General features: G+C 45.9%; 1 protein-coding gene across 1 annotated transcript; it reads left to right on the plus strand.

Annotated features, from left to right (window-relative positions):
• The first annotated feature begins 16,944 nt into the window (after positions 1-16,944).
• Positions 16,945-20,561, plus strand: LOC125549253 (acyl-CoA hydrolase 1). Its single transcript, XM_048712710.2, has 5 exons — positions 16,945-17,270; positions 17,346-17,438; positions 17,843-17,906; positions 19,314-19,385; positions 20,165-20,561. Exons 1-5 carry the CDS (start codon positions 17,255-17,257, stop codon positions 20,178-20,180), a joined length of 261 nt encoding a protein of 86 aa, XP_048568667.1. The 5' UTR covers positions 16,945-17,254; the 3' UTR covers positions 20,181-20,561.
• The last annotated feature ends 4,277 nt before the right edge of the window (positions 20,562-24,838 follow it).

Here is a 24,838-nt window from a genome sequence, read left to right on the forward strand (position 1 = left end):
TATTTCTTTGTTTTGGAATATTTAGAAAAAAAAGGAAAATAGGAAGCAGACCGGAAAGGACACGAGGCTCCCACGAGGGTGTGAGGCGTGCCCTACCCCCTGGGCGCCCCCCTGCCTCGTGGGCACCTCGTGCGCTTTCTGGACTCCGTTTTCTTGCACAATACTTCTTTTGATCGGTAAAAATTCATTATATAATCTCCCGAAGGTTTTGACCATCGTATCACGCAAATATCTCTTGTCTTTGTTTCGAGCTGTTTTTTTGACAGATCTAGGTCGTTCTCGGTGTCAAAACCGGCGGATCTCGGGTAGGGGGTCCCGAACTGTGCGTCTAGGCCGGATGGTAACAGGAGGCAAGGGACACGAAGTTTTACCCAGGTTCGGGCCCTCTCGATGGAGGTAAAACCCTACGTCCTGCTTGATTAATATTGATGATATGGGTAGTACAAGAGTAGATCTACCACGAGATCAGAGAGGCTAAACCCTATAAGCTAGCCTATGGTATGATTGTTGTTGTGTATGTTGTCCTACGGACTAAAACCCTCCGGTTTATATAGACACCGGATAGGGTTAGGGTTACATAGAGTCGGTTACAATGGTAGGAGATCTGCATATCTGTATCGCCAAGCTTGCCTTCCACGCCAAGGAAAGTCCCTCCCGGACACGGGACGAAGTCTTCGATCTTGTATCTTCATAGTCCAGGAGTCCGGCTGAAGGTATAGTCCGGCTATCCGAACACCCCCTAATCCAGGACTCCCTCAGTAGCCCCTGAACCAGGCTTCAATGACGACGAGTCCGGCGCGCAGATTGTCTTCGGCATTGCAAGGCGGGTTCCTCCTCCAAGTACTTCATAGAAGATTTTGAACACAAAGATAGTGTCCGGCTCTGCAAAATAAGTTTCCACATATTGCCATAGAGAGAATAATATTTACACCAATCTAATTTGCTGACGTATTCCGTAGCGTGTCACACCACGGCCAAGCCTTTATCCGAGTCGTTTCATTATCCCACCTCAGCGCGTCATGCGAGGCGGTTTCCTTGGCACGTCTTGTTAAAGAAGAGATCGTGTCTCCTTATTCCGGGATTCTCATCAATACGGGCGTGGGTAACCCAACCGCGCCATTGATTACGGCGCTTGGAGATAAGCGAGTTTTACCAGGCTGGTGGGGACATGTAGTTGCGTCCACCCATATAAGGGGATAAGGATCCACCTTTTCACCTATGCCTTCTTCCTCCTTCGCCTATCCATTCTTGCGCACTCGAGCTCTAGCGCCCAAGTCCGCACTCCCCACCTCAACCTTCTCCAGCCATGTCCGGAGCGGGAGGCAAGTGGATGGTCTCCTCCGTCACGGAGGGACACATCAAAAATATGAGGAAGGCCGGATACCTGTCTAACGACATCGTGTACCGGCTTCCCGAAAAGGGGCAGCTCATCCCCACCCCTAGGCCCCATGAGAGGGTGGTGTTCCTCCCCCATTTCCTCCGCGGACTGGGCTTCCCTCTCCACCCATTTGTCTGGGGGCTCATGTTCTACTACGGCCTGGATTTCCATGATCTGGCCCTGAACTTTGTCCTCAACATCTCGGCGTTTATCATCGTGTGCGAGGCTTTCCTCCGCATCCGCCCCCATTTCGGCCTATGGCTCAAGACTTTCAATGTCAAGCCGAAGGTGGTGCGCGGAAACCAGGCGGAGTGCGGAGGCGCCATGGTGGGCAAGATGGCCAACGTCCTATGGCTCGAGGGCTCCTTTGTGGAGACCCTGAAGGGGTGGCAATCGGGGTGGTTTTACATCACCGAGCCGCGCGACGCCGAATGGGTCGCACCCCCCGAGTTTCGATCCGGACCCCCTACGCGGCTCACCTCCTGGAAGGAGACGGGCCTGTCGTGGGGTAAAAAAGGAGAGCTGACCGGACTCCAAACATGCGTCCAAACCCTGGTGGACAAGAAGCTCAAACTTGTCAACGTAGTCCAGGTTATGCTCATCCGCTTGATCCTCCCGTGTCAACAACGGGCTTTCAACCTATGGGAGTTCGATCCGGCGTGGCACCAAACTCTTAGCAGGCTCTTCGACACGATGTACGAAGATGCCTGAAAGGTGCTTTTCAAGGGCGCCGAGGCTCCCGCATCCGCTACCGAGGATCGCGGATTCAGTGGGCAGCGTCACGCTCTCGCGGTAAGCTGTTTTTTCCTTTTACAGGGTATTAGTTTTTCATAGTTTGACTCCATGCGGGATCTAAGCTCCCTTACCTTTGACAGGATTGGCAGGTGACGTCCGGACAGATCAACTGTCCGGCTCCTTTGCCCGAAGGCTCAGCGGATGCTCGCTTGGCGAAGCTGCTGGTTCCGGCACCCTATGTGGTGCCGGAGAAGAAGGCCACGAAAAAGGCCACGGGGACTCGAAAGAGTGCCCGGCGCCAGGAGGTGTTGGATCCGTCATCCGACGGTTCCGAGGCGCATTCCTCCCGTGAAGACGAGGAGGAAGAAGAGGAGACCTCTCCCCCTCCAGCGGGAGGAGAGAAGAAAAGGAAGGACGCCCTCTCTAGGGAGGCTGGAGGGTCCAAGAAGGGGAAAACCCTTCCTCCAGACTACTCCACCGACGCCGACGACGGCGGAGAGGAGTGGCTGCCCAGGGCCAAGCCCCTGGCAAAATCGTAAGTATCCGGATACCAGAGTAATTCATAGTATTCGTTTATTGCACATCTTTCCCTTATGTCGAATATGTTTATGCAGCCCACCCAAAGACCGGCTCGATGTGTCGTCGAGCGGCTCACTGGACTCGTCGGATATGAACTCGCTTCCGACGGCTTCCTCCCCCCGCCCTACGGACGACACCGAAGTGTTGTCCCAACAGGTTCCAAGCTGGGAGGAGGTGGTCCTGGAGGCACTGCAAGGCGACCTCCCGGACTCCAGGAGTAAAGGGGATGAAACCCCCCAGGGCTCCAAGTCCGGCTCTAGGCCGGACACCACTCCGGAACCTTCAAAGGTTCCAGAGTCCGGCGGGGGATCTCCTTCCAAGAGGAGCAAGCCCACCATGCCGGTGACCCCCATCCAACCGGAGGCGCCGGAAAATCTGTTGGAGGCGCTCCAAGGCGCCTCCATCGACGAGGAGCACCGCACCATTATGAGTGCGGTGGTCCAGAGGGTTCAGTCCGCCAAGAGCGGACTGACTAAAGCTTGTACTAGCCTTTTAACAGGCTTTGAGGTAAGTAAAGAATGTGTAAATAATATTACCACATAGACAGTAGCCCCTGATGCTCTGTTTGGCGTTCAGGAAGAAAAGCCGAATAGAGGATCAAATAAAATTCGCAAGAGTCTAACAAAAATGAGTCAATATGCGTATGCAGGCTTCTCTGCTTGCGTCCGCCGCACTGACTGCGGAAGTAGACACGCTAAAGCAGAACCTCGAGCAGTCCGAGCAAGAGCTCGGGCGTGCCAAGAAGCAGCTCGAGGACAATGAAGGTAAGAAATACCTTGTTTTTTAAATATATATAAAAAGGTGCAATTGCAAAAAATAACAGGATTACCGTGGCTATTGTAGGGGCCACATCTGAGGTGGCGACCCTTAAGCAAGCGCTGGTCGAGGCCGAGAAGAGGGCGGCCACGGAGCGCACCGAGCGGGAGAAGTATGAGACTGAGGTTGGCAAGGTACGGCAAGAGCTCCAGGCTCTCATGGAAAAACATGAGAGTTTGGAGCTTGACTCAAAGACGCGAGCGTCCGAACTCGCGGTGGCTATTGAAAATGCCAAGTCTGCCAAGGCCGAATCCCAGAAGACCCTCCAGGAGTTGGATGAGGTGAAGAAGATAGCGGCGGGTAAGGCATTCTTTATGCAAAGCAAACACATAAACGTGAGTTACTTGTTACTTACCCGAATCCGGAGCTCTCCAGGAGCATTCGCAGATCTTCCCCGGAGTGTGTCCGATGCCGCCGCATTCTACCGAGCTGAGGAGGGCAGCTCGACAGAGAAGGTGTTCTGGTCTCAGTATGCTGAGGCCGGACACCCCGTTCCCCTGAGCGACCAGCTGAAGCAACTGGTCGAGCTCCACAAGGCGGCCGAACAGGCCATGAAGGGCCTCATAGTTTGGCTGTGGCCTGGAGGGGCTCTGCCTGGGAGCTATTTCGGTCTGGTGCGGTGGCTGGTGGAGGCCTGTCCAAGGCTCGAAGTCATCAAGCGCTCTGTCTGCATTGAAGGTGCCCGTAGGGCCCTTGCCCGTGCTAAGGTGCACTGGGGCAAGCTGGATGCTGAGAAGCTTGTGAAGGACGGGCGACCGCCGGGGAAAGAGCATCGCAAGACCGAGAATTACTATAAGGATGTTCTGAAGGGTGCCTGCCTTGTGGCGGATGAATGTTCTAGGGATGTAATTTTTGAGTGAAACTTGCTCATTTTGTCCTGTGCGCTGAAAACTTGTTCATATGCGCTAAGCAATGCTGTTGGAATTTAAAATATTACCTTCTGTGCGGCTGTTTATCAATTCTGAGAGATGGCGAGTCGTCGACTTCTGCCCCCGTGCCGCTAGTGGTGGGGTGTTCGGGGATAAACCTGAGCGCTCTTTTTCCCATGTTTGGGTCCTTTGAGGGAGGCGCTCAGCCCAACGAACAAGGCAATCGGACTATAATGCGTGAACACTCTCAGTTAGCCATAGAATTCTATAATTTTAAATTTCGGCGAAGCCCCTGGTATTCGGAAGACCGAGTTCGGGGCGCTATCCACACCTTGGACGGACAGAGCCGGCTCCTCGCCCTAAGCGGCATAAGTCTTTAGGGACTCGAAAAACCTCTCGAACAGCGACCAGCTCTCGCTTCATCATGACAGTCAGTTTTAGCATTCTCCACTGAGGTGCTTGACCCAGCTCAACTGGGGCACAATCGCAGTGGTTCTCCTAGTGCTACCTTAGCCAATATAGCGGAACGTAAGGCACCAAAACATAGGAGCCGGGCAAACCCAACTATTGACCCAAGACATGATTCGGAGCCGATGCATATAATGCTATAAGTTCGGGGTGCCGCACTTGTTAAAGTGTTCGGACTTCTCACACCATATTGAGGGGTACTAAAGCCCCTGGCGTATTTTGGCCGTACCAACGTATACGGGTGCAACATGTCGTTAAGGAACATATATAAATAAAAAAGGTAATGCAAAAATAGACGAAAGCTATGCATTGTTTATTAAAAAGGGCTGCGATCAAAGCAGAACGATACAAATAATGCGATAAGTGAAAGGTTGGACTAGTTAACATGTCCGTTTCAGGGGCAAGCTGCGGAACAGGTATACTGCTCGTGATAGAGACCACCTGAGAGTTCTGTAATGCGACGTGGCTTGTCTGCTTCCGTGGTTCTTGCATCGTTTGTGCGGCAATTGAACTGCCGAACAGGCCTTCCGAAGGATGGAGTCCTGAAAGTAAGAGAAAATTAAAAAATCGGCAGCCCCTGGTATGGTTTAAGCCGTGTTTCGGGCGTGCCGTGATGGTGCCCCTCCCCCTGTACCCATGGTATCTCTAGAGCGCAGTTATGTACGCGAAGTACCGGCGTCGCCTTTTTGCGAGGGTTGGGGTTGGGGCCGCATTGCTACGCCTATTCGGATCGTGCCAAGCGGTCTTGTTGTAGGTTACTCCGGGCGCGCTTGACGGTGTCCGGTCGTTTAGTGGCCGGACTGGAGAACTGCCTGGAGAGGCTGCTTTGTACTTCCGCTGCAAGGGCCGCCGTGTGCTCCTCCGTTCGGAGGGAGCGTTCGGTGTTTCCATTGACCGTAATTACTCCTCGAGGGCCTGGCATCTTGAGCTTAAGGTATGCGTAGTGCAGTACCGCATTGAACTTGGCGAATGCGGTTCGCCCGAGCAGTGCGTGATAACCACTGCGGAACGGGACTATGTCGAAGATTAACTCCTCGCTTCGGAAATTATCCGGAGATCCGAAGACCACTTCAAGTGTGACTGAGCCTGCACAGTTGGCCTCTACACCTGGTATTACGCCTTTAATGGTTGTTTTGGTGGGCGTAATCCTCGAGGGATCTATGCCCATTTTCCGCACTGTATCTTGGTAAAGTAGGTTCATGCTGCTGCCGCCGTCCATAAGGACTCCAGTGAGATGAAATCCGTCAATAATTGGGTCTAGAACCAATGTGGCGAATCCGCCATGACGGATGCTAGTGGGATGGTCCCTTCGATCAAAGGTGATCGGGCAGGAGGACCATGGGTTGAACTTTGGGGCGACTGGCTCTACCGCGTATACGTCCCTTAACGCGCGCTTCTGCTCCCTTTTGGGACGTGGGTTGCGTATATCATGTTCACCGTCCGCACTTGTGGGGGAAAACCCTTCTATCCACTATTGTTCGGCGGCCGGGGCTCCTCGTCGTCATTGCTATGCAGCCCCTTGTCTTCATTTTCGGCGTTTAACTTGCCTGCCTGCTTAAACACCCAACAATCCCTATTGGTGTGATTGGCCGGCTTTTCAGGGGTGCCATGTATCTGGCACAAGCTCTCGAGTATTCGGTCCAAACTGGACGGGCCCCTAGGATTACTTTTGAATGGCTTTTTCCGTTGACCGGATTTAGAGCCTCTGAATCCGGCATTAACTGCCATATCCTCAGCATTGTCGCCGTTAATGCGGCGCTTCTGCTTGTTGCGACGCGACCTGCCACTACTGTCCCCGGTGTCCGAATTACCAGGGTTCTTGGTCATATTGTTGCTACGAGCAAGCCAGCTGTCTTCTCCCGCGCAAAAGTGGGTCATGAGTGTCGTGAGTGCTGCCATAGATTTTGGCTTTTCCTGTCCAAGGTGCAGGGCCAGCCACTTGTCACGGATATTGTGCTTGAAGGCTGCTAGGGCCTCAGCGTCTGGACAGTCGACTATTTGATTTTTCTTTGTTAGGAACCGTGTCCAGAATTGCGTGGCCGATTCCTCTGGCTGCTGAATTACGTGACTTAGGTCATCGGCGTCTGGGGGTCGCACATAAGTGCCCTGGAAATTGTCGAGGAATGCGGCTTCCAGGTCCTCCCAACAATTGATTGATCCTTTTGGCAAGCTATTAAGCCAATGCCGAGCTGGTCCTTTAAGCTTGAGTGGGAGGTATTTGATGGCGTGGAAATCATCACCGCGGGCCATGTGGATATGAAGGAGATAATCCTCGATCCATACCGCAGGATCTGTTGTGCCATCATATGATTCGATGTTTACGGGTTTGAAACCCTCGGGGATTTGATGATCCATTATTTCGTCTGTGAAGCATAGTGGGTGTGCGGCGCCTCTGTACTGGGCTATATCATGACGTAGCTCCAATGAGCTTTGTCTACTGTGTTCGGCCCTGCCGAATTTGTGGCCGGCGTGACGGTTACCGTCTCGAGCCGTGGGGCGCCCCCGCGATCCGTAGATCGATCTTGTTTGCCTTGCCTTGTCCTCCAACATATCTCGTAAGTCCGGCGCATGTTCCCGTGCCTTGGTACGGGGTGCGGCTTGAGTGGAGGGCCGAGAGGCCTCTCTGTCGCGGCCACGAGGTGGCCGGTCGGCCGCATCAAGTGCTTCCTCCTCTAATCGGGGTAGCAACCTGCGCTTTGGGTAGCTCTTGGAGGGGCGTTCGAGTTTATGCTCTTCGGCCGCAAGGACTTCAGTCCATCTGTTGACTAGCAAATCTTGATCAGCTCTAAGCTGTTGCTATTTTTTCTTGAGGCTTCTTGCCGTGGCCATAAGCCTGCGTTGAAAACGCTCTTGCTCGACGGGATCCTCTAGTACGACGAATTCATCGTCGTCGAGGCTTGCCTCGTCTTCGGAGGGAGGCATATAATTATCGTCCTCGACCTCTCTGTCTGCCGCTCTCTCATGAGGGCTGGTTTCTCCATCCTCCTGTGCTAAATCTTGCTGGAGGGGGTTTTCTTCGGCACTTTCCGGAGTATTATTATCTCCCGTGCTGGAATCACCGTATTTGTTTTGGCGGGATTTTGAGCGGCGCCGCTGACGTCGGCGCTTAGGCTGTTTCTTGGAGGGGTCGTCCTCCATTGTTCCATCGCCATCTCCCTCTTTTGGGGTGCACACCATGTATATGTCATATGATGAGGTGGCTTTCCAGGGCCTAGTAGGCGCTGGTTCTTCATCATCTCCTTCATCGGCGTCCATACCGTCGATGTCTTCGAAGTCGAAGTCGAGCATGTCGGTTAAGTCGTCGACAGTGGCTACAAAGTGGGTGGTGGGTGGGCTTTGAATTTCTTCATCGTCCTTACCCCAACCTTGCTAACCGTAGTCCGGCCAGGGCTCTCCTGATAAAGAGAGAGACTTCAGTGTCTTCAGAATATCGCCGAAAGGCGAGTGCTGAAAGATGTCTGCGGCAGTAAACTCCATGATCGGCGCCCAATCGGATTCGATTGGCAGGGGCGCGGAGGGTTCGGAGTCCGGAGAGGAGTCCGGCTCCTTGGAGTCACGAGTCTCGTAGAGTACGGGGCTGGTGTTCGGCTCAATCGTCGTTGGGATCGCAGCCCCCGAGGTGGTGTCCAACCGCCCATCCTCGATCGGCGCAGTTGGCTCCGAATTAAGGGTCGAAGCTGATGCGGGTGCGGCCTCCAGGGCACTGTTCGGCGGCAGAGCTAGATCATGCTCGTCGGGACAGTGCGGCGCGCTCGGCAGTGGCTCGAATCCGTCTAAGATCAAGTCCCCGCGGATGTCAGCCGTGTAGTTTAAACTTCCAAATCTGACCTGACGGCCAGGGGCGTAGCTTTCGATCTGCTCCAGACGGCCAAGTGAATTGGCCCGCAGTGCGAAGCCCCGAAGACGAAGATCTGTCTGGGGAGGAAGGTCTCACCCTGGACTGCATCGCCATTGATGATCGTAGCAGCCATCAAGCCTGACGGCGACAACACAGAGGAACTCTCAATGAAAGCACCAATGTCGGTGTCAAAACCGGCGGATCTCGGGTAGGGGGTCCCGAACTGTGCGTCTAGGCCGGATGGTAACAGGAGGCAAGGGACACGAAGTTTTACCCAGGTTCGGGCCCTCTCGATGGAGGTAAAACCCTATGTCCTGCTTGATTAATATTGATGATATGGGTAGTACAAGAGTAGATCTACCACGAGATCAGAGAGGCTAAACCCTAGAAGCTAGCCTATGGTATGATTGTTGTTGTGTATGTTGTCCTACGGACTAAAACCCTCCGGTTTATATAGACACCAGATAGGGTTAGGGTTACATAGAGTCGGTTACAATGGTAGGAGATCTGCATATCCGTATCGCCAAGCTTGCCTTCCACGCCAAGGAAAGTCCCTCCCGGACACGGGACGAAGTCTTCAATCTTGTATCTTCATAGTCCAGGAGTCCGGCTGAAGGTATAGTCCGGCTATCCGAACACCCCCTAATCCATACTCCCTCAGTCGTCATGTCGTCTTCAAGTGCCCCCAAGGACAAGTTCTTCGAGAAGGTCATCAACCCCTACCTCACGGAGGTGCTGCAACACCCTCAAACCATTGAGATGCGTGAGGGGTTGTTGCACATCTGCGATGTTGAGGGACCAAGGAGGACCGAAAGCACGGAGGCAAGGCTCGAGGCATTGGAGCAACAAGTTTTCAAGTGTTAGGAGATGGTGGAGCGTGGACTCGACTCCAATCACATTATGATCACGAAGTTCACCAACAAGCACAAGCTGGATGTCAAGGACATTGGGGAGGCCATCTTCAAGCTTCATGAGAAAATCGAGCACCTCCAAGCCCATATCTATGACCTGCAAAATCAAAACTGTGAGTATGAATATAGATTCAAGAGGACGAGTTTGGCTGCAAATTTGAGGATTCAGGAGACCCGATCATCCTTCTATGATGGTGAGCCCATGCCTTGGAAGAGGGACGACAAGCCTACATCATCAACAACTCCATCACCTTCTTCACCAACAAAGAAGAACTGAGTATCTGGTATGGGCACTCCGCTTGGCAACTGCCAAGCTTGGGGAGTGCCCCGGTATCGTATCACCATCACAAATTTTATCTTTACCGTTTTTCTTAGTTTGATCCTTTTAGTAATATCTTGATATAGTAGAATAAAGTTTTTGTATGATCTAGTTGTGAGTTTTGCTTTATGATCCCCCTATGTAATCGAGTCCGTGAGCTATATAATAAAGATTAGTGTTGAGTGGCTTGATTATTTTTCTATGATCTTGAGGGAATTAAATAAAATAAAAGAGAAGAAATAAAAAAGAAACAAAGAGATTATATAGATCTTATGGAAAGTAATGAGCTCACATATAAAGAGTATGATGAATAAAAGTTGTTGAGAGTTGGCAAACATAGTTTTGGTCATCGTTGCAATTGATAGGAAGTAATAAAGAAAGAGAGGTTCACATATAAATATATTATCTTGGACATCTTTTATGATTGTGAGCACTCATTAAAGTATGACATGCTAAGAGTTGACGTTGGACAAGGAAGAAAACGTAATGGGTTATGTTTTCTTACATCTGAGATAAATTATATTGTCATGGATCATCCAACATGTTGAGCTTGCCTTTCCCTCTCATGCTAGCCAATTTCTTCGCACCAAGTAGAAATACTACTTGTGCTTCCAAATATCCCTAAACCCAGTTTTGCCATGAGAGTCCATCATATCTACCTATGGATTGAGTAAGATCCTTCAAGTAACTTGTCATCGGTGCAAGCAATCAAAATGCTCTCTAAATATGTATGACTTATTAGTGCGGAGAAAATAAGCTTTATACGGTCTTGTGATATGGAAGAAATAAAAGCGACGGACTGCATAATAAAGGTCCATATCACAAGTGGCAATATAAAGTGACGTTCTTTTGCATTAAGATTCGTGCATCCAACCATAAAAGCGCATGACAACCTCTGCTTCCCTCTACGAAGGGCCTATCTTTTACTTTTATCTTCTACCTTACATAAGAGTCATGGTGATCTTCACCTTTTCTTTTTACATTTTATCCTTTGGCAAGCACAATGTGTTGGAAAGATCCTCATATATATAGCTAATAGGATGTGAGTCTTCATGAACTGTTATTGTTGACATTACCCTTGAGGTATTATGGGCTGTTATTACACATTATGTCATGATACTTATGCCTATTCTCTCTTATTTTACAGGGTTTACATAAAGAGGGAGAATGCCGGCAGCTGGGATTCAGGGCTGGAAAAGGAGAAAATATTAGAGGCCTATTCTGCACAGCTCCAAAAGTCCTGAAACTTCACGGAAGCTATTTCCAGAATATATAAAAAATACTGAGCGCAAGAAGTTCCAGAGGGGGGCCACACCCTGGCCACGAGGGTGGGGGGCGCGCCCTACCCCCCTGGGCGCGCCCCTGCCTCGTAGGCCCCCTGGTGGCCCTCCGATGCCCATCTTCTGCTATATGGAGTCTTTCGTTGAGAAAAACATAAGAAGCAAGCTTTCGGGACGAGACTCCGCTGCCACGAGGCGGAACCTTGGCGGAACGAATCTAGGGCTCTGGCGGAGCTGTTCTGCCGGGGAAACTTCCCTCCGGGAGGGGGAAATCATCACCATCGTCATCACCAACGATCCTTTCATCGGGAGGGGGTCAATCTCCATCAACATCTTCACCAACACCATCTCATCTCAAACCCTAGTTCATATCTTGTATCCAATCTTTGTATCCAAACCTCAGATTGGTACCTGTGGGTTGCTAGTAGTGTTGATTACTCCTTGTAGTTGATGCTAGTTGGTTTACTTGGTGGAAGATCATATGTTCAGATCCATTATGCATATTAATACCCCTCTGATTATGATTATGAATATGAATATGCTTTGTGAGTAGTTACGTTTGTTCCCGAGGACATGTGAGAAGTCTTGCTATTAGTAGTCATGTGAATTTGGTATTCGTTCGATATTTTGATGAGATGTATGTTGTCATCCCCCTAGTGGTGTCATGTGAACGTCGACTACATGACACTTCACCATTGTTTGGGCCTAGAGGGAGGCATTGGGAAGTAATAAGTAGATGATGGGTTGCTAGAGTGACAGAAGCTTAAACCCTAGTTTATGAGTTGCTTCGTAAGGGGCTGATTTGGATCCATATGTTTCATGCTATGGTTAGGTTTACCTTAATATTCTGTTATAGTTGCGGATGCTTGCAATAGGGGTTAATCATAAGTGGGATTCTTGTCCAAGAAAGGGCAGTACGCAAGCACCGGTCCACCCACATCTCAAATTATCAAAGTACCGAACATGAATCATATGATCGTGATGAAAACTAGCTTGATGATAATTCCCATGTGTCCTCGGGAGCGCTTTACATCATATAAGTGTTTGTCCAAGCTTGTCCTTTGCTACAAAAATGATTGGGCCATCTTACTGCACCTTATTTACTTTTATTACTTGCTACTCGTTACCAATTACCTTATCACAAAACTATCTGTTACCGATAATTTCAGTGCTTGCAGAGAATACCTTGCTGAAAACCGCTTATCATTTCCTTCCGCTCCTCGTTGGGTTCGACACTCTTACTTATCGAAAGGACTATGATAGATCCCCTATACTTGTGGGTCATTAGAGTGCTGTTCATCAAGTCATATCATATTCTTTTCTTTATAGCATGGACATTTGGACTTTTATGTGATTCAAAGCAATAGTCTAGTTTTGACATAATAATTTAGATACTCAAGCATATCAACAAGCAACCATGTCTTTCAAAATATCAATGCTAAAACAAGTTATCCCTAGCCCATCATGCTCAAACATTGATCCATTCATGAAACACACCCGAATATTAACTACTCCCAATACTTGAGCACGATCATATTCACTACTAGGAAAATGCTTATACGTAGAACTTTACCAGTAGCGCATGTTTGGGACCCCACGCTACTGGTAAGTACCAGTAGCGCTTGGTACAAAACGCACTGCTGGTATTAATTAGCAGCTGCGTGGGTTGTTTTGGGCAGAGCTACTAGTAAGTGTGCCACACCACATCCCCAAGTTAAGACATAGTAGCAGCGTGGGTGCTGAACCCAGCGCTACTAGTAAAAACATATCTGTAGCACCTGGTGGGCAAAACACGCTATTGCTATTTTTCTGTGTGTAAACTTATGGGCCCCTATCCACTCCCCCGATCCACTCCCGCCTATATCTGGCCATGGGCCGGGCCGGGCCGGGCTTTGGCCCAGGCCCCATCAAGCCCAAGGTCTGTTTCCCAGGCCCTCCCAGGCCCACGAAAATACAACGTTTCCCAGGCCCAGGCCCTCCCAACATAGAAAGCCCGAAAGCCCTAAGCCCTCCCAAAAGCCCTCGACGTTGTAACATCAAATAGTATCAGAACAAAATTGCTCCAAAACAGCACAACAAATAGTATCTTAAAGTGCATAAACAACACTAAAGAGCATAAACAACACCAAAACAAAATTGCTCCAAAACAACACACCAGCACCAAAAGTGCATAAACAGCACCAAAAGTGCACAGCAGCACCAAAAGTGCATAAACAGCACCAAAACAGCAGCACATCGGCACCAAAACAACACTAAAGAGCATTGTTTTCACATCAAATAGTATCAAACATTCTAGTTTCAAGTTTCTAGAAACACAAGTGCATAAATGTATTATTACATGCCAGATGGCCAATTCATAGAACCAAAAATAAGGACCAGTAGCTGCTTGTTGCCATATCGACATGCCTTCTCCGTATCTTCTACTCATCTCATTGCTCTAGCAAGAACTCTACAAAATGCAATAAATAGCAGGTTAGCTATAAACTCTAAAGTACATGTTGAACTTGACAAGTTGACATAAACAAATAATAGGGATGTTACATTCATCATCGGAAGAAGAATTTTCATCATCTAGCTCAACCACTTCTGCCTTTCTCTTATTACCTACAACTACAACAACATGTTAGCTATAAACTCTAAAGTACATAGCATGAAGAAAGAAACAAAGTAAGTTAAACTATATACCATCTTTCTTCTCCAATTTGCAGCGATACCAATCTTGCAAACACGTCAAGGCCTCAACCGTCTTTGGTTTAAGTGAGGCTCGGCTCGGGGTTATAACCTTCTTACTCAAGCTGAAAGCAGATTCTGATGCAACACTTGACACGGGAACAACAAGGATATCACGTGTCAATCTTGCTAGCTGCGGATACCTAGCTGCAGACTTGCTCCAGTAATCCAAGATATCAATGTTCTCATTCAACCTCTTCGCAGGTTCAGCCAAGTACAATTCCAATTCAGATTTCTCTTCAAATGTGCTTGTGCTTTCCACATACTGATCATAGTCAGCAAAGGCACCAAGTCCACAAGTGCTTGACATACTAGTTTTGGATAAGTTGTCATGAACGGGTACAACATTACCATATTCATTAAATAAAGAAGTCAAGGTAGTTCTAACATCAGCAATTCGACGCTTGGCATCATCCTCTTCATACAACTTGGAGTAGGAATAAGCCAAGAACTTGAACTTAATATGAGGATCAAGAACAGCAGCACAAGATAGAAATATGCTATAGTCAGACCAATATTTCATGAACTTTTCTCTCATAATAAACAATATTGGACCCATGTAGCCATGTATACCATCGGTAGCCTCAATAATAGCAGTGTGAACTAGATAAACATTCATGAAGTACTAGTTGGCTGTTGGATATTTTGTTCCTGCGAAAATAGTAGTTACCTCGAAGAAAACCTTCAAAAACTGATACATATGAGATACCTTGGACCATTCTTCCTCACATGGCCAAAAATGCACCTTGAAGATGCTATCCCTCTTAGAATACCACTGTAACACTTCTTTAAAGTATAAACAGGAGCCAAGCATAGTATACGTTGAATTCCAACGAATGGGCATGTCAGGTTTCAAGTTCCTTGATTCTTCTAGGTTGAAAGTAGTTGTAGCAGTGCTATGAAACTTGTGCAGCCTATTACTTGAAGCCTTTAGATACATTATACCATCTCTAAGTTTGGCCATAGCTTTATCAATCAATGTCAAACCAGATTGAACTACCAAATTCAGTATGTGTGCACAACAACGAATTTGAAAGAATTTGCCGGACAAAGGTAAAGCACCTTGAGACAAGTGGGTTCGCAAGCAAACAATCATTCTATCATTATAGGCTGCATTATCAAGAGTGATGCACATTACTTTCTTCTCAATCCTCCATTCATGAAAAGCTAGATGGACCTCATCGGCAATAGATGCTCCATCATATGGTGGATCAATTTTTTTGAACCAGACAATTCTTTGGTTTAGTTTCCAATCAGCATCTATGTAGTGACAGGTAATGCAAATATAGCTATGCTTGGTGACTTCAGATTTCCAATTGTCAGATGTGAAACTTACTCTACCAGGGGCAGCAACAATAATTTCAAGCAATTCTTTTTTCTGGTCAAGAAACATTGCCATTATCTCTCTTTTATTGTGTGCCGACCAATACTCTTGAATGCTGGACAACAATCAGTCATCATTGTTCTAAAACCATCTTCTTCAACCGTTGTAAATGGATGAGAACCGGACACAAGATAAATAGAGACTCCATGCCTAGCTACTTGAGCATCATATCTAACAGTTCTCAATGCATTTGTTCCATCATCATTTGTTTCAGATTTCAAGAAAAAATTATTCATTGTTGATTGATCAGTCTTATGCAACGATTCGGTGTGCCTAAGGAGATGAGATGTACCGTGTCCAGATTTAGCTGACAGCTCAGCGGAGCAATGGTTGCACTTAGCTACAATATAGGCATCACCATCTTTGGATATCTTGGTGAAGTCCAACCATACTTTTGACTTCAGTCTGCTACTGCTAGAGGACGCACTGCGTTGCTGCTGTGCTTTGGCTGTAGGTTGCTGCTGTGCTTCGGTTGTAGGCTGCTGTTGTCCTGTCGATTGTCCACTTCCTGAACATGTAGTAGATGCTGGCCTCTTCCCCCTTTTACCTGCAGATTTCTGCCGTACACGAGGAGGATTTGGAGGTACAATAAACAACTCCATCTAACCCTCAGCCTCATGCCCTTCTAATTCTTCAGGATGATAGTCTGGTTCATCACCCTCAACACCCTCCATGCTAAATCTATATCAACAACAAGAAATATATATGTGAACAGCAAGAAATATCTATGTCAACAACAACAAGAAATATCTATATCAACACACACTTATAGCCACTGTTTCATCAATCATCTACACACACTTATATTCATGTACAACAGTGAGTTCATCTATAGTTCTACAGTCTACACACACACTTATATTCATGTACAACGGCGAAATCATCTACCATTGTTTATGAAATACAAATCTGCATCAAATCCATCCGGCTGACATGCATGTACACCTGCTAATTGGTCAAGAACAGAAAAAAATCTGCATCAAATTACCTTAAGAGCAGAGGTCCGGCGGCGCTCGGACGACGGCTAGTTGCTGGAGAGGAATCGAAGCATGCCGGCGTCGCGGTTGGGGAGGAGAGGAGGCCTGCCGGCGGCGGTGCGGTTGGGGAAGAGAGGCAGTCGGGCGGTGTCGCGGTTGAGGAGGAGAGGCAACCGAGCGGCGTCGCTGTTGGGGAGGAGACGAATCCTGCCGGCGTCGCGGTTGGGGAGGAGAGGAGGCCTGCCGGTGGAGGTGCGGTTGGGGAGGAGAGGCAGCCTGCCGGCAACGGTGCGGGACGGGGGCGCGACACTGCAGGACGGTCTAGGTCGCCGCCGCCAGCACGGGCCACGGGCAGAGGAGGGGAGGGGTAGCGATTACTTGTCGATGGATAAGTTAGGGTTCGAGTCGATGCGGTGGAGGAGTCGAGGACTAGAGTCTAGAGGTGGAGTGGTGGACTGCTGGGCTGCTGGTTGCTGCTGTTGGAGTAGGGCCAGATGGGCCTAATTTTGGTCTAATATTGAAGCCCAGGCCCGGCCCCAATAACTCCTAAGGCTTACTTTTGAGGCCCAGGCCCGGCCCACTGATCAAGCCCAGCCCTCCCAGGCCCCGTTTTTTAGGGCCGGGCCGGGCCGGAGATGGCCAGCTATACTCCCACCCGACCAAACTCTCGTGAATCCCTAGAAAAAACTCTCTGGCACCCCCACCCCTTCTCCGCCGCCACCACCCACGCCGACCGGTTCTGGCGAGCTCCGGCTGGAAGCGGAGCATTCACCGGAACCAGAATCATGTGCGTTCGCCGCACCGGTAGGGGTGGGAGGTGGCCCTCTCTCCCTCGCCCTCTCCGCTTCCAGCTCGGCCTCCTTCCTCCTCTGCGCCGGCGGCGACTCCCTGCAGCGTGGGAGGCTCAGGTTTAGTCTTTCGCCCCGCCCCGGTGCTGCGCTGCTGCTCCCCTCCCGCCCCGCCGACGCCGATGGACCGAGAAGAAGGTAAGGCGACGGCGACCCTTCCGGATTTGGGAGCGACTGTGGCTAATTCTGGGGACGATTCCCGTTGATGTGCAGTGACGAAGTTCCTGGGCCAGGTGCCCCTCCTGCAGTGCCTCCCCGGCTCTTCCATCCGTAGGATTGCCGAGGCCGTCCAGGTCAAGCACTACGGTGAGTCGCGCCGTCACCCGTCCGAGTGCTGTAGTCGGCCCGCCGTGTTTGCCTACTTCAGGCGAGCGCAGCCTAAATCTGGCTTGCGTCAGCTCAGAGTACTCTCTACTGTTAGCTTACTGAATTACTGAGGATGCTCTCTGTGTCAGTCATGATTTATAGTTCACTGTACTTCATATCGCGCACATGATTCTGTGTGCAGCTCACTGACCACGACCGGTTTACTAGTCTGTAGTCTGTATTGGCGCTGCACTGCAGTGCGTACTCATTAACTAGATGATGTTTAGCCCTTGACTCTTCGGTGTGTGCGCTTATCTGGAATGGTGGTGATTTTGTATTCACTGATTGTGTGGTCTGGGATCAAAGTTGATTTTTGCATTTTTTTTCATGCTGGCATTTTGCAGAACCTGGGGATTATATTGCTCGTGAAGGTGAACCCGTAGATGGCCTTTGCATCATATTGGATGGGTAGGTATTAGTCATGCTAGTTCTTGCTTCACTTATTCACAGAGACACCTTTCTTTGACAGATTTGTAGAGTTCATTATAATGCTGCTGTTCACTATGAAAGGTCACTACTAGGAAAAAGCCTATAGACAGAGCAATAGTAGTTTTATTGGACTATTCAAGTGTCAACTCTTCTTATAGATATCTTCATATTTAATCTGTTGAGTTTGTAAAAACTTTATTAACAAATAGCTGCAGTTGTTGTGCAGATGGAAATAGTTAGGCTCTTTTACATTGTAGGAAATTCTGACATGAGCTTGTCCTCATGGAAACATCATTCGTATTGTAGACATCTCTATTCAAACTGCTGCAAAATTTGCAAGTACTATTTTGAAAGGCCATTCTGACACATTCATGTGTTTTTGTTTGGTCAACAACCTATGACATCCCAATTCCACATTTTTCTTATGTCTATTTCTGTAGAATTTGCATCCCAGTTAGGCTCTTAAGGTTTATAAGCACATACCTAGAATTCTGTACTATGCAATTCATAATTATCAAACATGGAAATATAAGGAACTGGTGGAAGTTCAAAGTTCCAGCAGTGTCTTAAAACAATTTGACTGGAAATTATCTGTTAGAAGATAGTCCTGGAGTCATAAGCATTCTTGCAAGAAGAGAAAAAAGAACTTAACATGCTAATAGCTGACAATCACGGCTAGAAATCCTCTATGTGATGCATATATGTGAGCTATTAAATTCAATGTTCAGTCTTCCTGTCATCCGGGTTTTGCACAGTTCTGCTGGCGTCCATTTTGTGTAAAGTGACTACATAAGTGACCATATTAATTCTTCTTGATTATACATCAACATTTCTCTAAATCCACCTTTTTTTTCCTGGGGCCCATTTGGGCAAGGTTCCATTCGCTGAAGTAGTTGGGGGGTGCATACTGCTAACTTATACAGAGAAAATAAGTATTTTCTATGCATTCTAGCATTAGTTGTACATGCTGTCCTTTTAAATTCACCTTTTTGTTCCTGGGGTCGATTTGGGTAAGGTTCCATTCGCTGAAGTAGTAGGGGGATCCATACTGCTAACTTATACAGAAAAAATGAGTATTTTCTGTGCATTCTAGCATTAGTTGTACGTGCTGTTTTTGTAAAGCATACTCAAAGGGTCATAATCTGTCCTGTTTTCATTGCCGCTAAACTGAATTACCTTGTTCATCTGTTTTTAGGTGATTTGTGTGCTATCTATGCCTTGTACACTGATTAAATTCATTTATCTTGATCTTGATTGAAAACACATCACATATTTCTTTTCTAAGACACAAACTTGTCTTTTTCATTGCTGAGCTTCTAGACTCTTATGCAGCAGCAACCATTGATTTCGGTTTCAGCTCATCAACCGTTTGACCTTCTTGTGCAGCACAAGGGTTCCATGGTACAACAGCAGAAAGAAGACCATGATTCAATCAAGTGCATGCTCCATCAACACAAGGTACTAAAATCCAACCCAGCTCTTTCTTGTATTGTAGCACATACATCAACAGTCCATTACTAATACCCTTGCTGCCCCCAAATCACGAGCGATGTGATAATGTCATGTATAGTGCCGATTTTTGTTTCTTAGCTTAGCACTCTTGTTAAAGCAATGTCATGGAAAGCTCCTCTTGTTTCATATGTTTGATTTGGTAGCCCTCTCCTGATGCATAAGTGATAGGCTTTGTTTGCTCCCTGATTTTTAGTATTATGATGGATGGATGGATGGTTTGTGATGCCACATTTGTAGCTGAGCTCATTCATATAGGACAGCAGCCTACTACTACTACTTCTCTCAGTACGAGCTCATTCATATATCTTTTAGCTGTATCGCTTATCTAAGTTTGTAAGAAGATATATGTAAGTACTAATCTAGACTAGTATCCATGGTAACCATGTGCGCTCCTGGACTATTTAGTTTGAATAGCCAGTGAGGAATTAAGCATATATTTTCGGCATGAGCCCCTTCTAATTGCTACTCCCTCCGTCACATAATATAAGAATGTTTTTGACACTACGGGACGGAGGAAGTAGATGAGAAGGAATCTTAAATTAATGGGTCTTGTGAATTGGAATATACTACTCCCTCCGTCCCAAAATAAGTGTCTCAACTTTGTACTAACTTTAGTACAAAGTTGTCCTAAGGTTAAGACACTTATTTTGGGACGGAGGGAGTATTTGGTTGAACTGATGCAATTTGTGTACTAACAAGTTTTCACTTTCTCAACGTGGGCGCAGGGGTGATCGTCGCTGACTAGCACGGCCAGTGGGCGCTGTGCTCTTCAACCACTTGAAGGCAGACTTCTCCGTGAAGCCCGGTGGCCATGTCGCACGGATTATCGTCTAGGTGATTTCGACGCCGGAAGTCACTGAGGTGGAGGACCTCGATGCCACCGTCCGAGGGAGGGAGGATTCGTGTCCACCAGCGTCTGAACTCCGAGCCTTGGTAGATACATCTAGAGAAGTGGTCTGTTTAGGGTTGGTGGTAGACCACTAGAGAAGGTACCCACCTTACGATGATGGTTGTGTGTGTCTGATGTTAAATGGAATCTTGAGATGGTTGTGTGACGTTGGTTTGGTTTGCACTGGGCGTATTACCATTTATGAGTACTACATCAAATTTTTATTTTTTTAATTCCTAAATTGTTAGTAGTAGCGTGGGTCAAAAGTGAGGGCTACAAGTAGTTAGGTTAGTAGTAGCGCGGGTGTACACGCGCTACTACTAATTTTTTAGTTGTAGCGTGGGGTAAAAAACGTGCTACTGCTAAAAATTAGCTGTAGCGCTGTAGCAGTAGCGCGGGGACCCATGCTACTGGTATGCAAAAAACCTATGCTACTGATAGTGTTTTTCCTAGTAGTGATTGTCTCCTAGTTGGTGCTTTTTATGAGAAAAGATGGAGACTCTAATTTCAAAATAAAAATTGCATAAAGTAAAAGAAAGACTCTTCACAGAAGGAAGTAGGGATTTATAGAGGTGCCAGAGCTCAAAGCGAAAGATAAGAGATAAAAACATTTTGGGAGGTGTATCCATCCCACTAACGAAAACGACTTAGAGTTCCCAGCACTTTTCATGCTAGATATGCCATAGGCGGTACCCAAACAAAAAATAAAGTTTATTCCTTTTTCCACCATTCTTACACTTCTCATGGCTAGCCGTATCCATGGGTGCCCTCCATACTAACACTTTTCAAGGAATTTATTATTTGACAACATAAAGTAAATGCATTTGTTTTTGCATTTCGGGACTCGGCATCCCTAATACCTTTGCATTACTCTCGTGCAATGACAAGTGAATAAACACTCATCTTGAGAATAACACATCCAGCATGGAAAATATTACCCACCCGTTATCGTTCCACGAGCGAAACAAACACACAAAAGAGAAGTTTATTTTGAAAATTAGAGATGGCATATGCAAATTTGCTTAAAACGGCAAAAGAATACCGTATATAGGTAGATATAGTAGACTCATGTGGCAAAACTGGTTTAAAGGATTTTGGATGCAAAAGTAGAGATCATGCTTGGTGCAATATGAAGGCTAGCAAAAGATTGGGAAGCGACCAACCAAGAAGCAAATAATCTCATAAGCAAGCATTAAGCATAATTAACACCGAATAATGCACCATAAGAGGATATAATTTTCACTGCATGATTATTGACTTTCATGCATGCATAGGGAATCACAAACCTTAACACCAATATTCCTATTAGAGCACAATTACTCATCAACATAACTCACATATCACATCATCATATCTCAAAACTATTACTAAGAATCAAGTTTATTTTGTCCAATGATCTTCATGACATTTTCTTTTACTTTATCCTTCTTGAATATCTATCACTTTGAGACTAATTTTCATGTGTTGCTTTTCATAAGCTCAAACAAATATAAGTGAAGATCATGAGCATAACAAATTTTCGTTCTCTTAAAATAATTTAAGTGAAGCAAGAAAGAATTTCTTCAAAATTTTACCTACTCTCAAATAAATCTAAGTGAAGCAAGAGAGCATTTCTTCAAAAATAACAAGGCACACCGTGCTCAAAAAGATATAAATGAAGCAATAGAGAAAGTCCTAGCTCATAAAAGATTTAAGTGAAGCATAGAGAGCAATTCTAACAAGTCATGAAATAATTTTGGCTCTCTCAAATAGGTGTGTCCAGCAAGGATTGATGACTTAAAGCACAAAATAAAACAAGCAAAGACACATATCATACAAGACGCTCCAAGCAAAACACATATCATGTGATGAATAAAAATATAGTCTCGAGTAAAATACCGATAGTTGTTGGAAGAAAGCGGGGATGCCACTCGGGTGCATCCCCAAGCTTAGTTGGTTGCTCATTCTTGGACAATATCTTGGGATGCCGGGACATCCCCAAGCTTAGGCTCTTACATCCTTCCTTCATCCATCGTAAGATAACCCAAAACTTGAAAACTTCAATCACACAAAACTCAACAAAGCCTTCGTGAGATCCGTTAGTATAAGAATACTAAAACACTATTATAAATGTTGTATCAAACCAATTCATATTTTGTTTTTGTATTATATCTATTGTATTTAAACTTTTCTATGGCAAAAACTCATCAAAGAAAACCATAGAGCCATCAAAATAAGCACACAACACAAAGAAAACAGAATCTGTCAAAACAGAACAGTATGTAGAAATCTGACTATTTCAAATACTTATGTAACTCCAAAAATTCTGAAATATTAGGAAGACCTGAGAAATTTGTATATTGATCTACTGCGATTGGAATGGGTATTTTATAGCTCTCTGGTAAAAAATAAAAATTAATTTTGTGAGCATAGAAGTTTCTGTTTTTCAGCAAGATCAAACAACTATCACCCTAGAAGATCCTAAAGGCTTTACTTGGCACAAACACTAATTAAAACATAAAAAACACAATCATAACAGTAGCATAATTGTGCTAACACTCAAAACAGGAAGCAAAAACAAAAATAAATTTTATTCATTGGGTTGCCTTCCAATAAGCGCTATAGTTTTAAGCCCCTAGCTGGGCATAATATTTCAACGATGCTCACACAACAGATAAATAACCGAAACACAAAGAGAGCATCATGAAACATGTGACCAACACATTTAATTTTAGCATACTTCCTACGCATAGGAATTTTATAGGAAAACAAATTATCAAGACAAGAAACATCTAGCATATGCAAAGGAGAGGAATAAAACATTGATAATTTCAACACAACGATAGGAAATTTAATAACATGAAAATTTCTACAACCATATTTTCCTCTATCATAATAATTATATGTAGGATCATAATAAAATTTAATAATATAACTATCATATAAATTTTTCTCTTTATGATCCACATGCATGCAATGTTGACACTCTTCCAAAATAGTGGGATTATTTTTAGCTAAAGTACACTCGTGCAAACCCACTTTTAATATTATTGCAAACATATTCATCATGAGGCTTAAATAAATTTTCAAATCATAAGAAAATCACCCAATCATGATCATTGTAAAAAGTAGTAGACATGGAAAAATTAGCATCCTCAAGCTTGGGGTTTTGCATATTATTAGCACAATTGACATTAATAGAATTTATAGTAAAATCATTGCAATCATGCTTCTCATTCAACGAGCTATCATGAATCACTTCATAAATTTCTTCGTCACAATTTTTAGATTCATGAATCTCAAGCAAAACTTCATAAAGATAATCTAGTGAACTCAATTCACTAGCAATGGGTTCCTCATAATTGGATCTCTTGAAAAGATTAGCAGGTGGATGAGGATCCATATCAATTGATTTTTAGCAAGTGAAGATGCAAGCAAATAGAAGACACATGGTAACACAAGCAAACATGAGATCTGATGAGAAAACGGCGAACGAAAAAGAGGGCGAATAAAACGGCAAATTTTTGTGAAGTGGGGAAGAGGAAAACGAGAGGCAAATGGCAAATAATGTGAATTGCGAGGAGATGAAATTTGTGATTAGGAACCTGGTATATGTTGAAGATCCTCCCCGGCAACGGCGCCAAAAATTCTCCTTGATGGTAGCTGGAACTATGTTGGTATTTCCTCGGAGAGGGAGGGATGATGTAGCATAGCGATGGTAGGTATTTCCCTCAGTTATGAAGGTATCGAAACAGTAGGAGAACCAAGCAACACAACTTAAACAGCACCTGCACACAAACAACAACACCTCGCAACCCGACGAGTTAAAGGGGTTGTCAATCCCTTCCGGGGTACGGTGCCTCAAGATAGGCAAGCAGACATGAGGTAAATTGTAGTAGATTGATAGATCGAACGCCAAATAAAATAAATAAAGATAAAACACAGCAAGGTATTTTTGTATTTTTTGGTTTGATAGATCTGAATAAAAATGCAAAGGAAAAGTAGATCGCAAGGCAAATATATGAGAAAGAAGACCCGGGGGCCATAGGTTTCACTACTGGTTTCTCTCAAGAAAAATAGGAAACGGTGGGTAAACAAATTACTGTTGGGCAATTGATAGAACTTCAAATAATTATGACGATATCCATGCAATGATCATTACATAGGCATCACGTCCAAGATTAGTAGACCGACTCCTGCCTGCATCTACTACTATTACTCCACACATCGACCGCTATCCAGCATGCATCTAGTGTATTAAGTTCATGGAAAAATTTAGTAATGCAATAAGAACGATGACATGATGTAGACAAGATCCGTTTATCTATATGGTGGTAGATATAGATCTCGTCTTTTTATCCTTAGTAGCAATGATATGTACATGTCGTTTCCCTTTCTGTCACTGGGATCGAGCACTGTAAGATCGAACCCACTATCGGGCACCTCTTCCCATTGCAAGATAAATAGATCAAGTTGGCCAAACAAAACCCAAATATCGGAGAATAAATACGAGGCTATAAGAGATCAAAGA

This window comes from Triticum urartu, chromosome 1A (assembly GCF_056163025.1).
Source record: "Triticum urartu cultivar PI428250 chromosome 1A, HENAU_Tu73, whole genome shotgun sequence".
NCBI lineage: Eukaryota > Viridiplantae > Streptophyta > Magnoliopsida > Poales > Poaceae > Triticum > Triticum urartu.

What these genes read in the sequence shown, in the direction of transcription:
- LOC125549253 (XM_048712710.2), top strand. An exon ending in CGTCCAGGTCAAGCACTACG is followed by an intron (nt 17,439 to 17,842) that starts GTGAGTCGCGCC and finishes GGCATTTTGCAG; the next exon opens with AACCTGGGGATTATATTGCT. An exon ending in CTTTGCATCATATTGGATGG is followed by an intron (nt 17,907 to 19,313) that starts GTAGGTATTAGT and finishes CTTCTTGTGCAG; the next exon opens with CACAAGGGTTCCATGGTACA.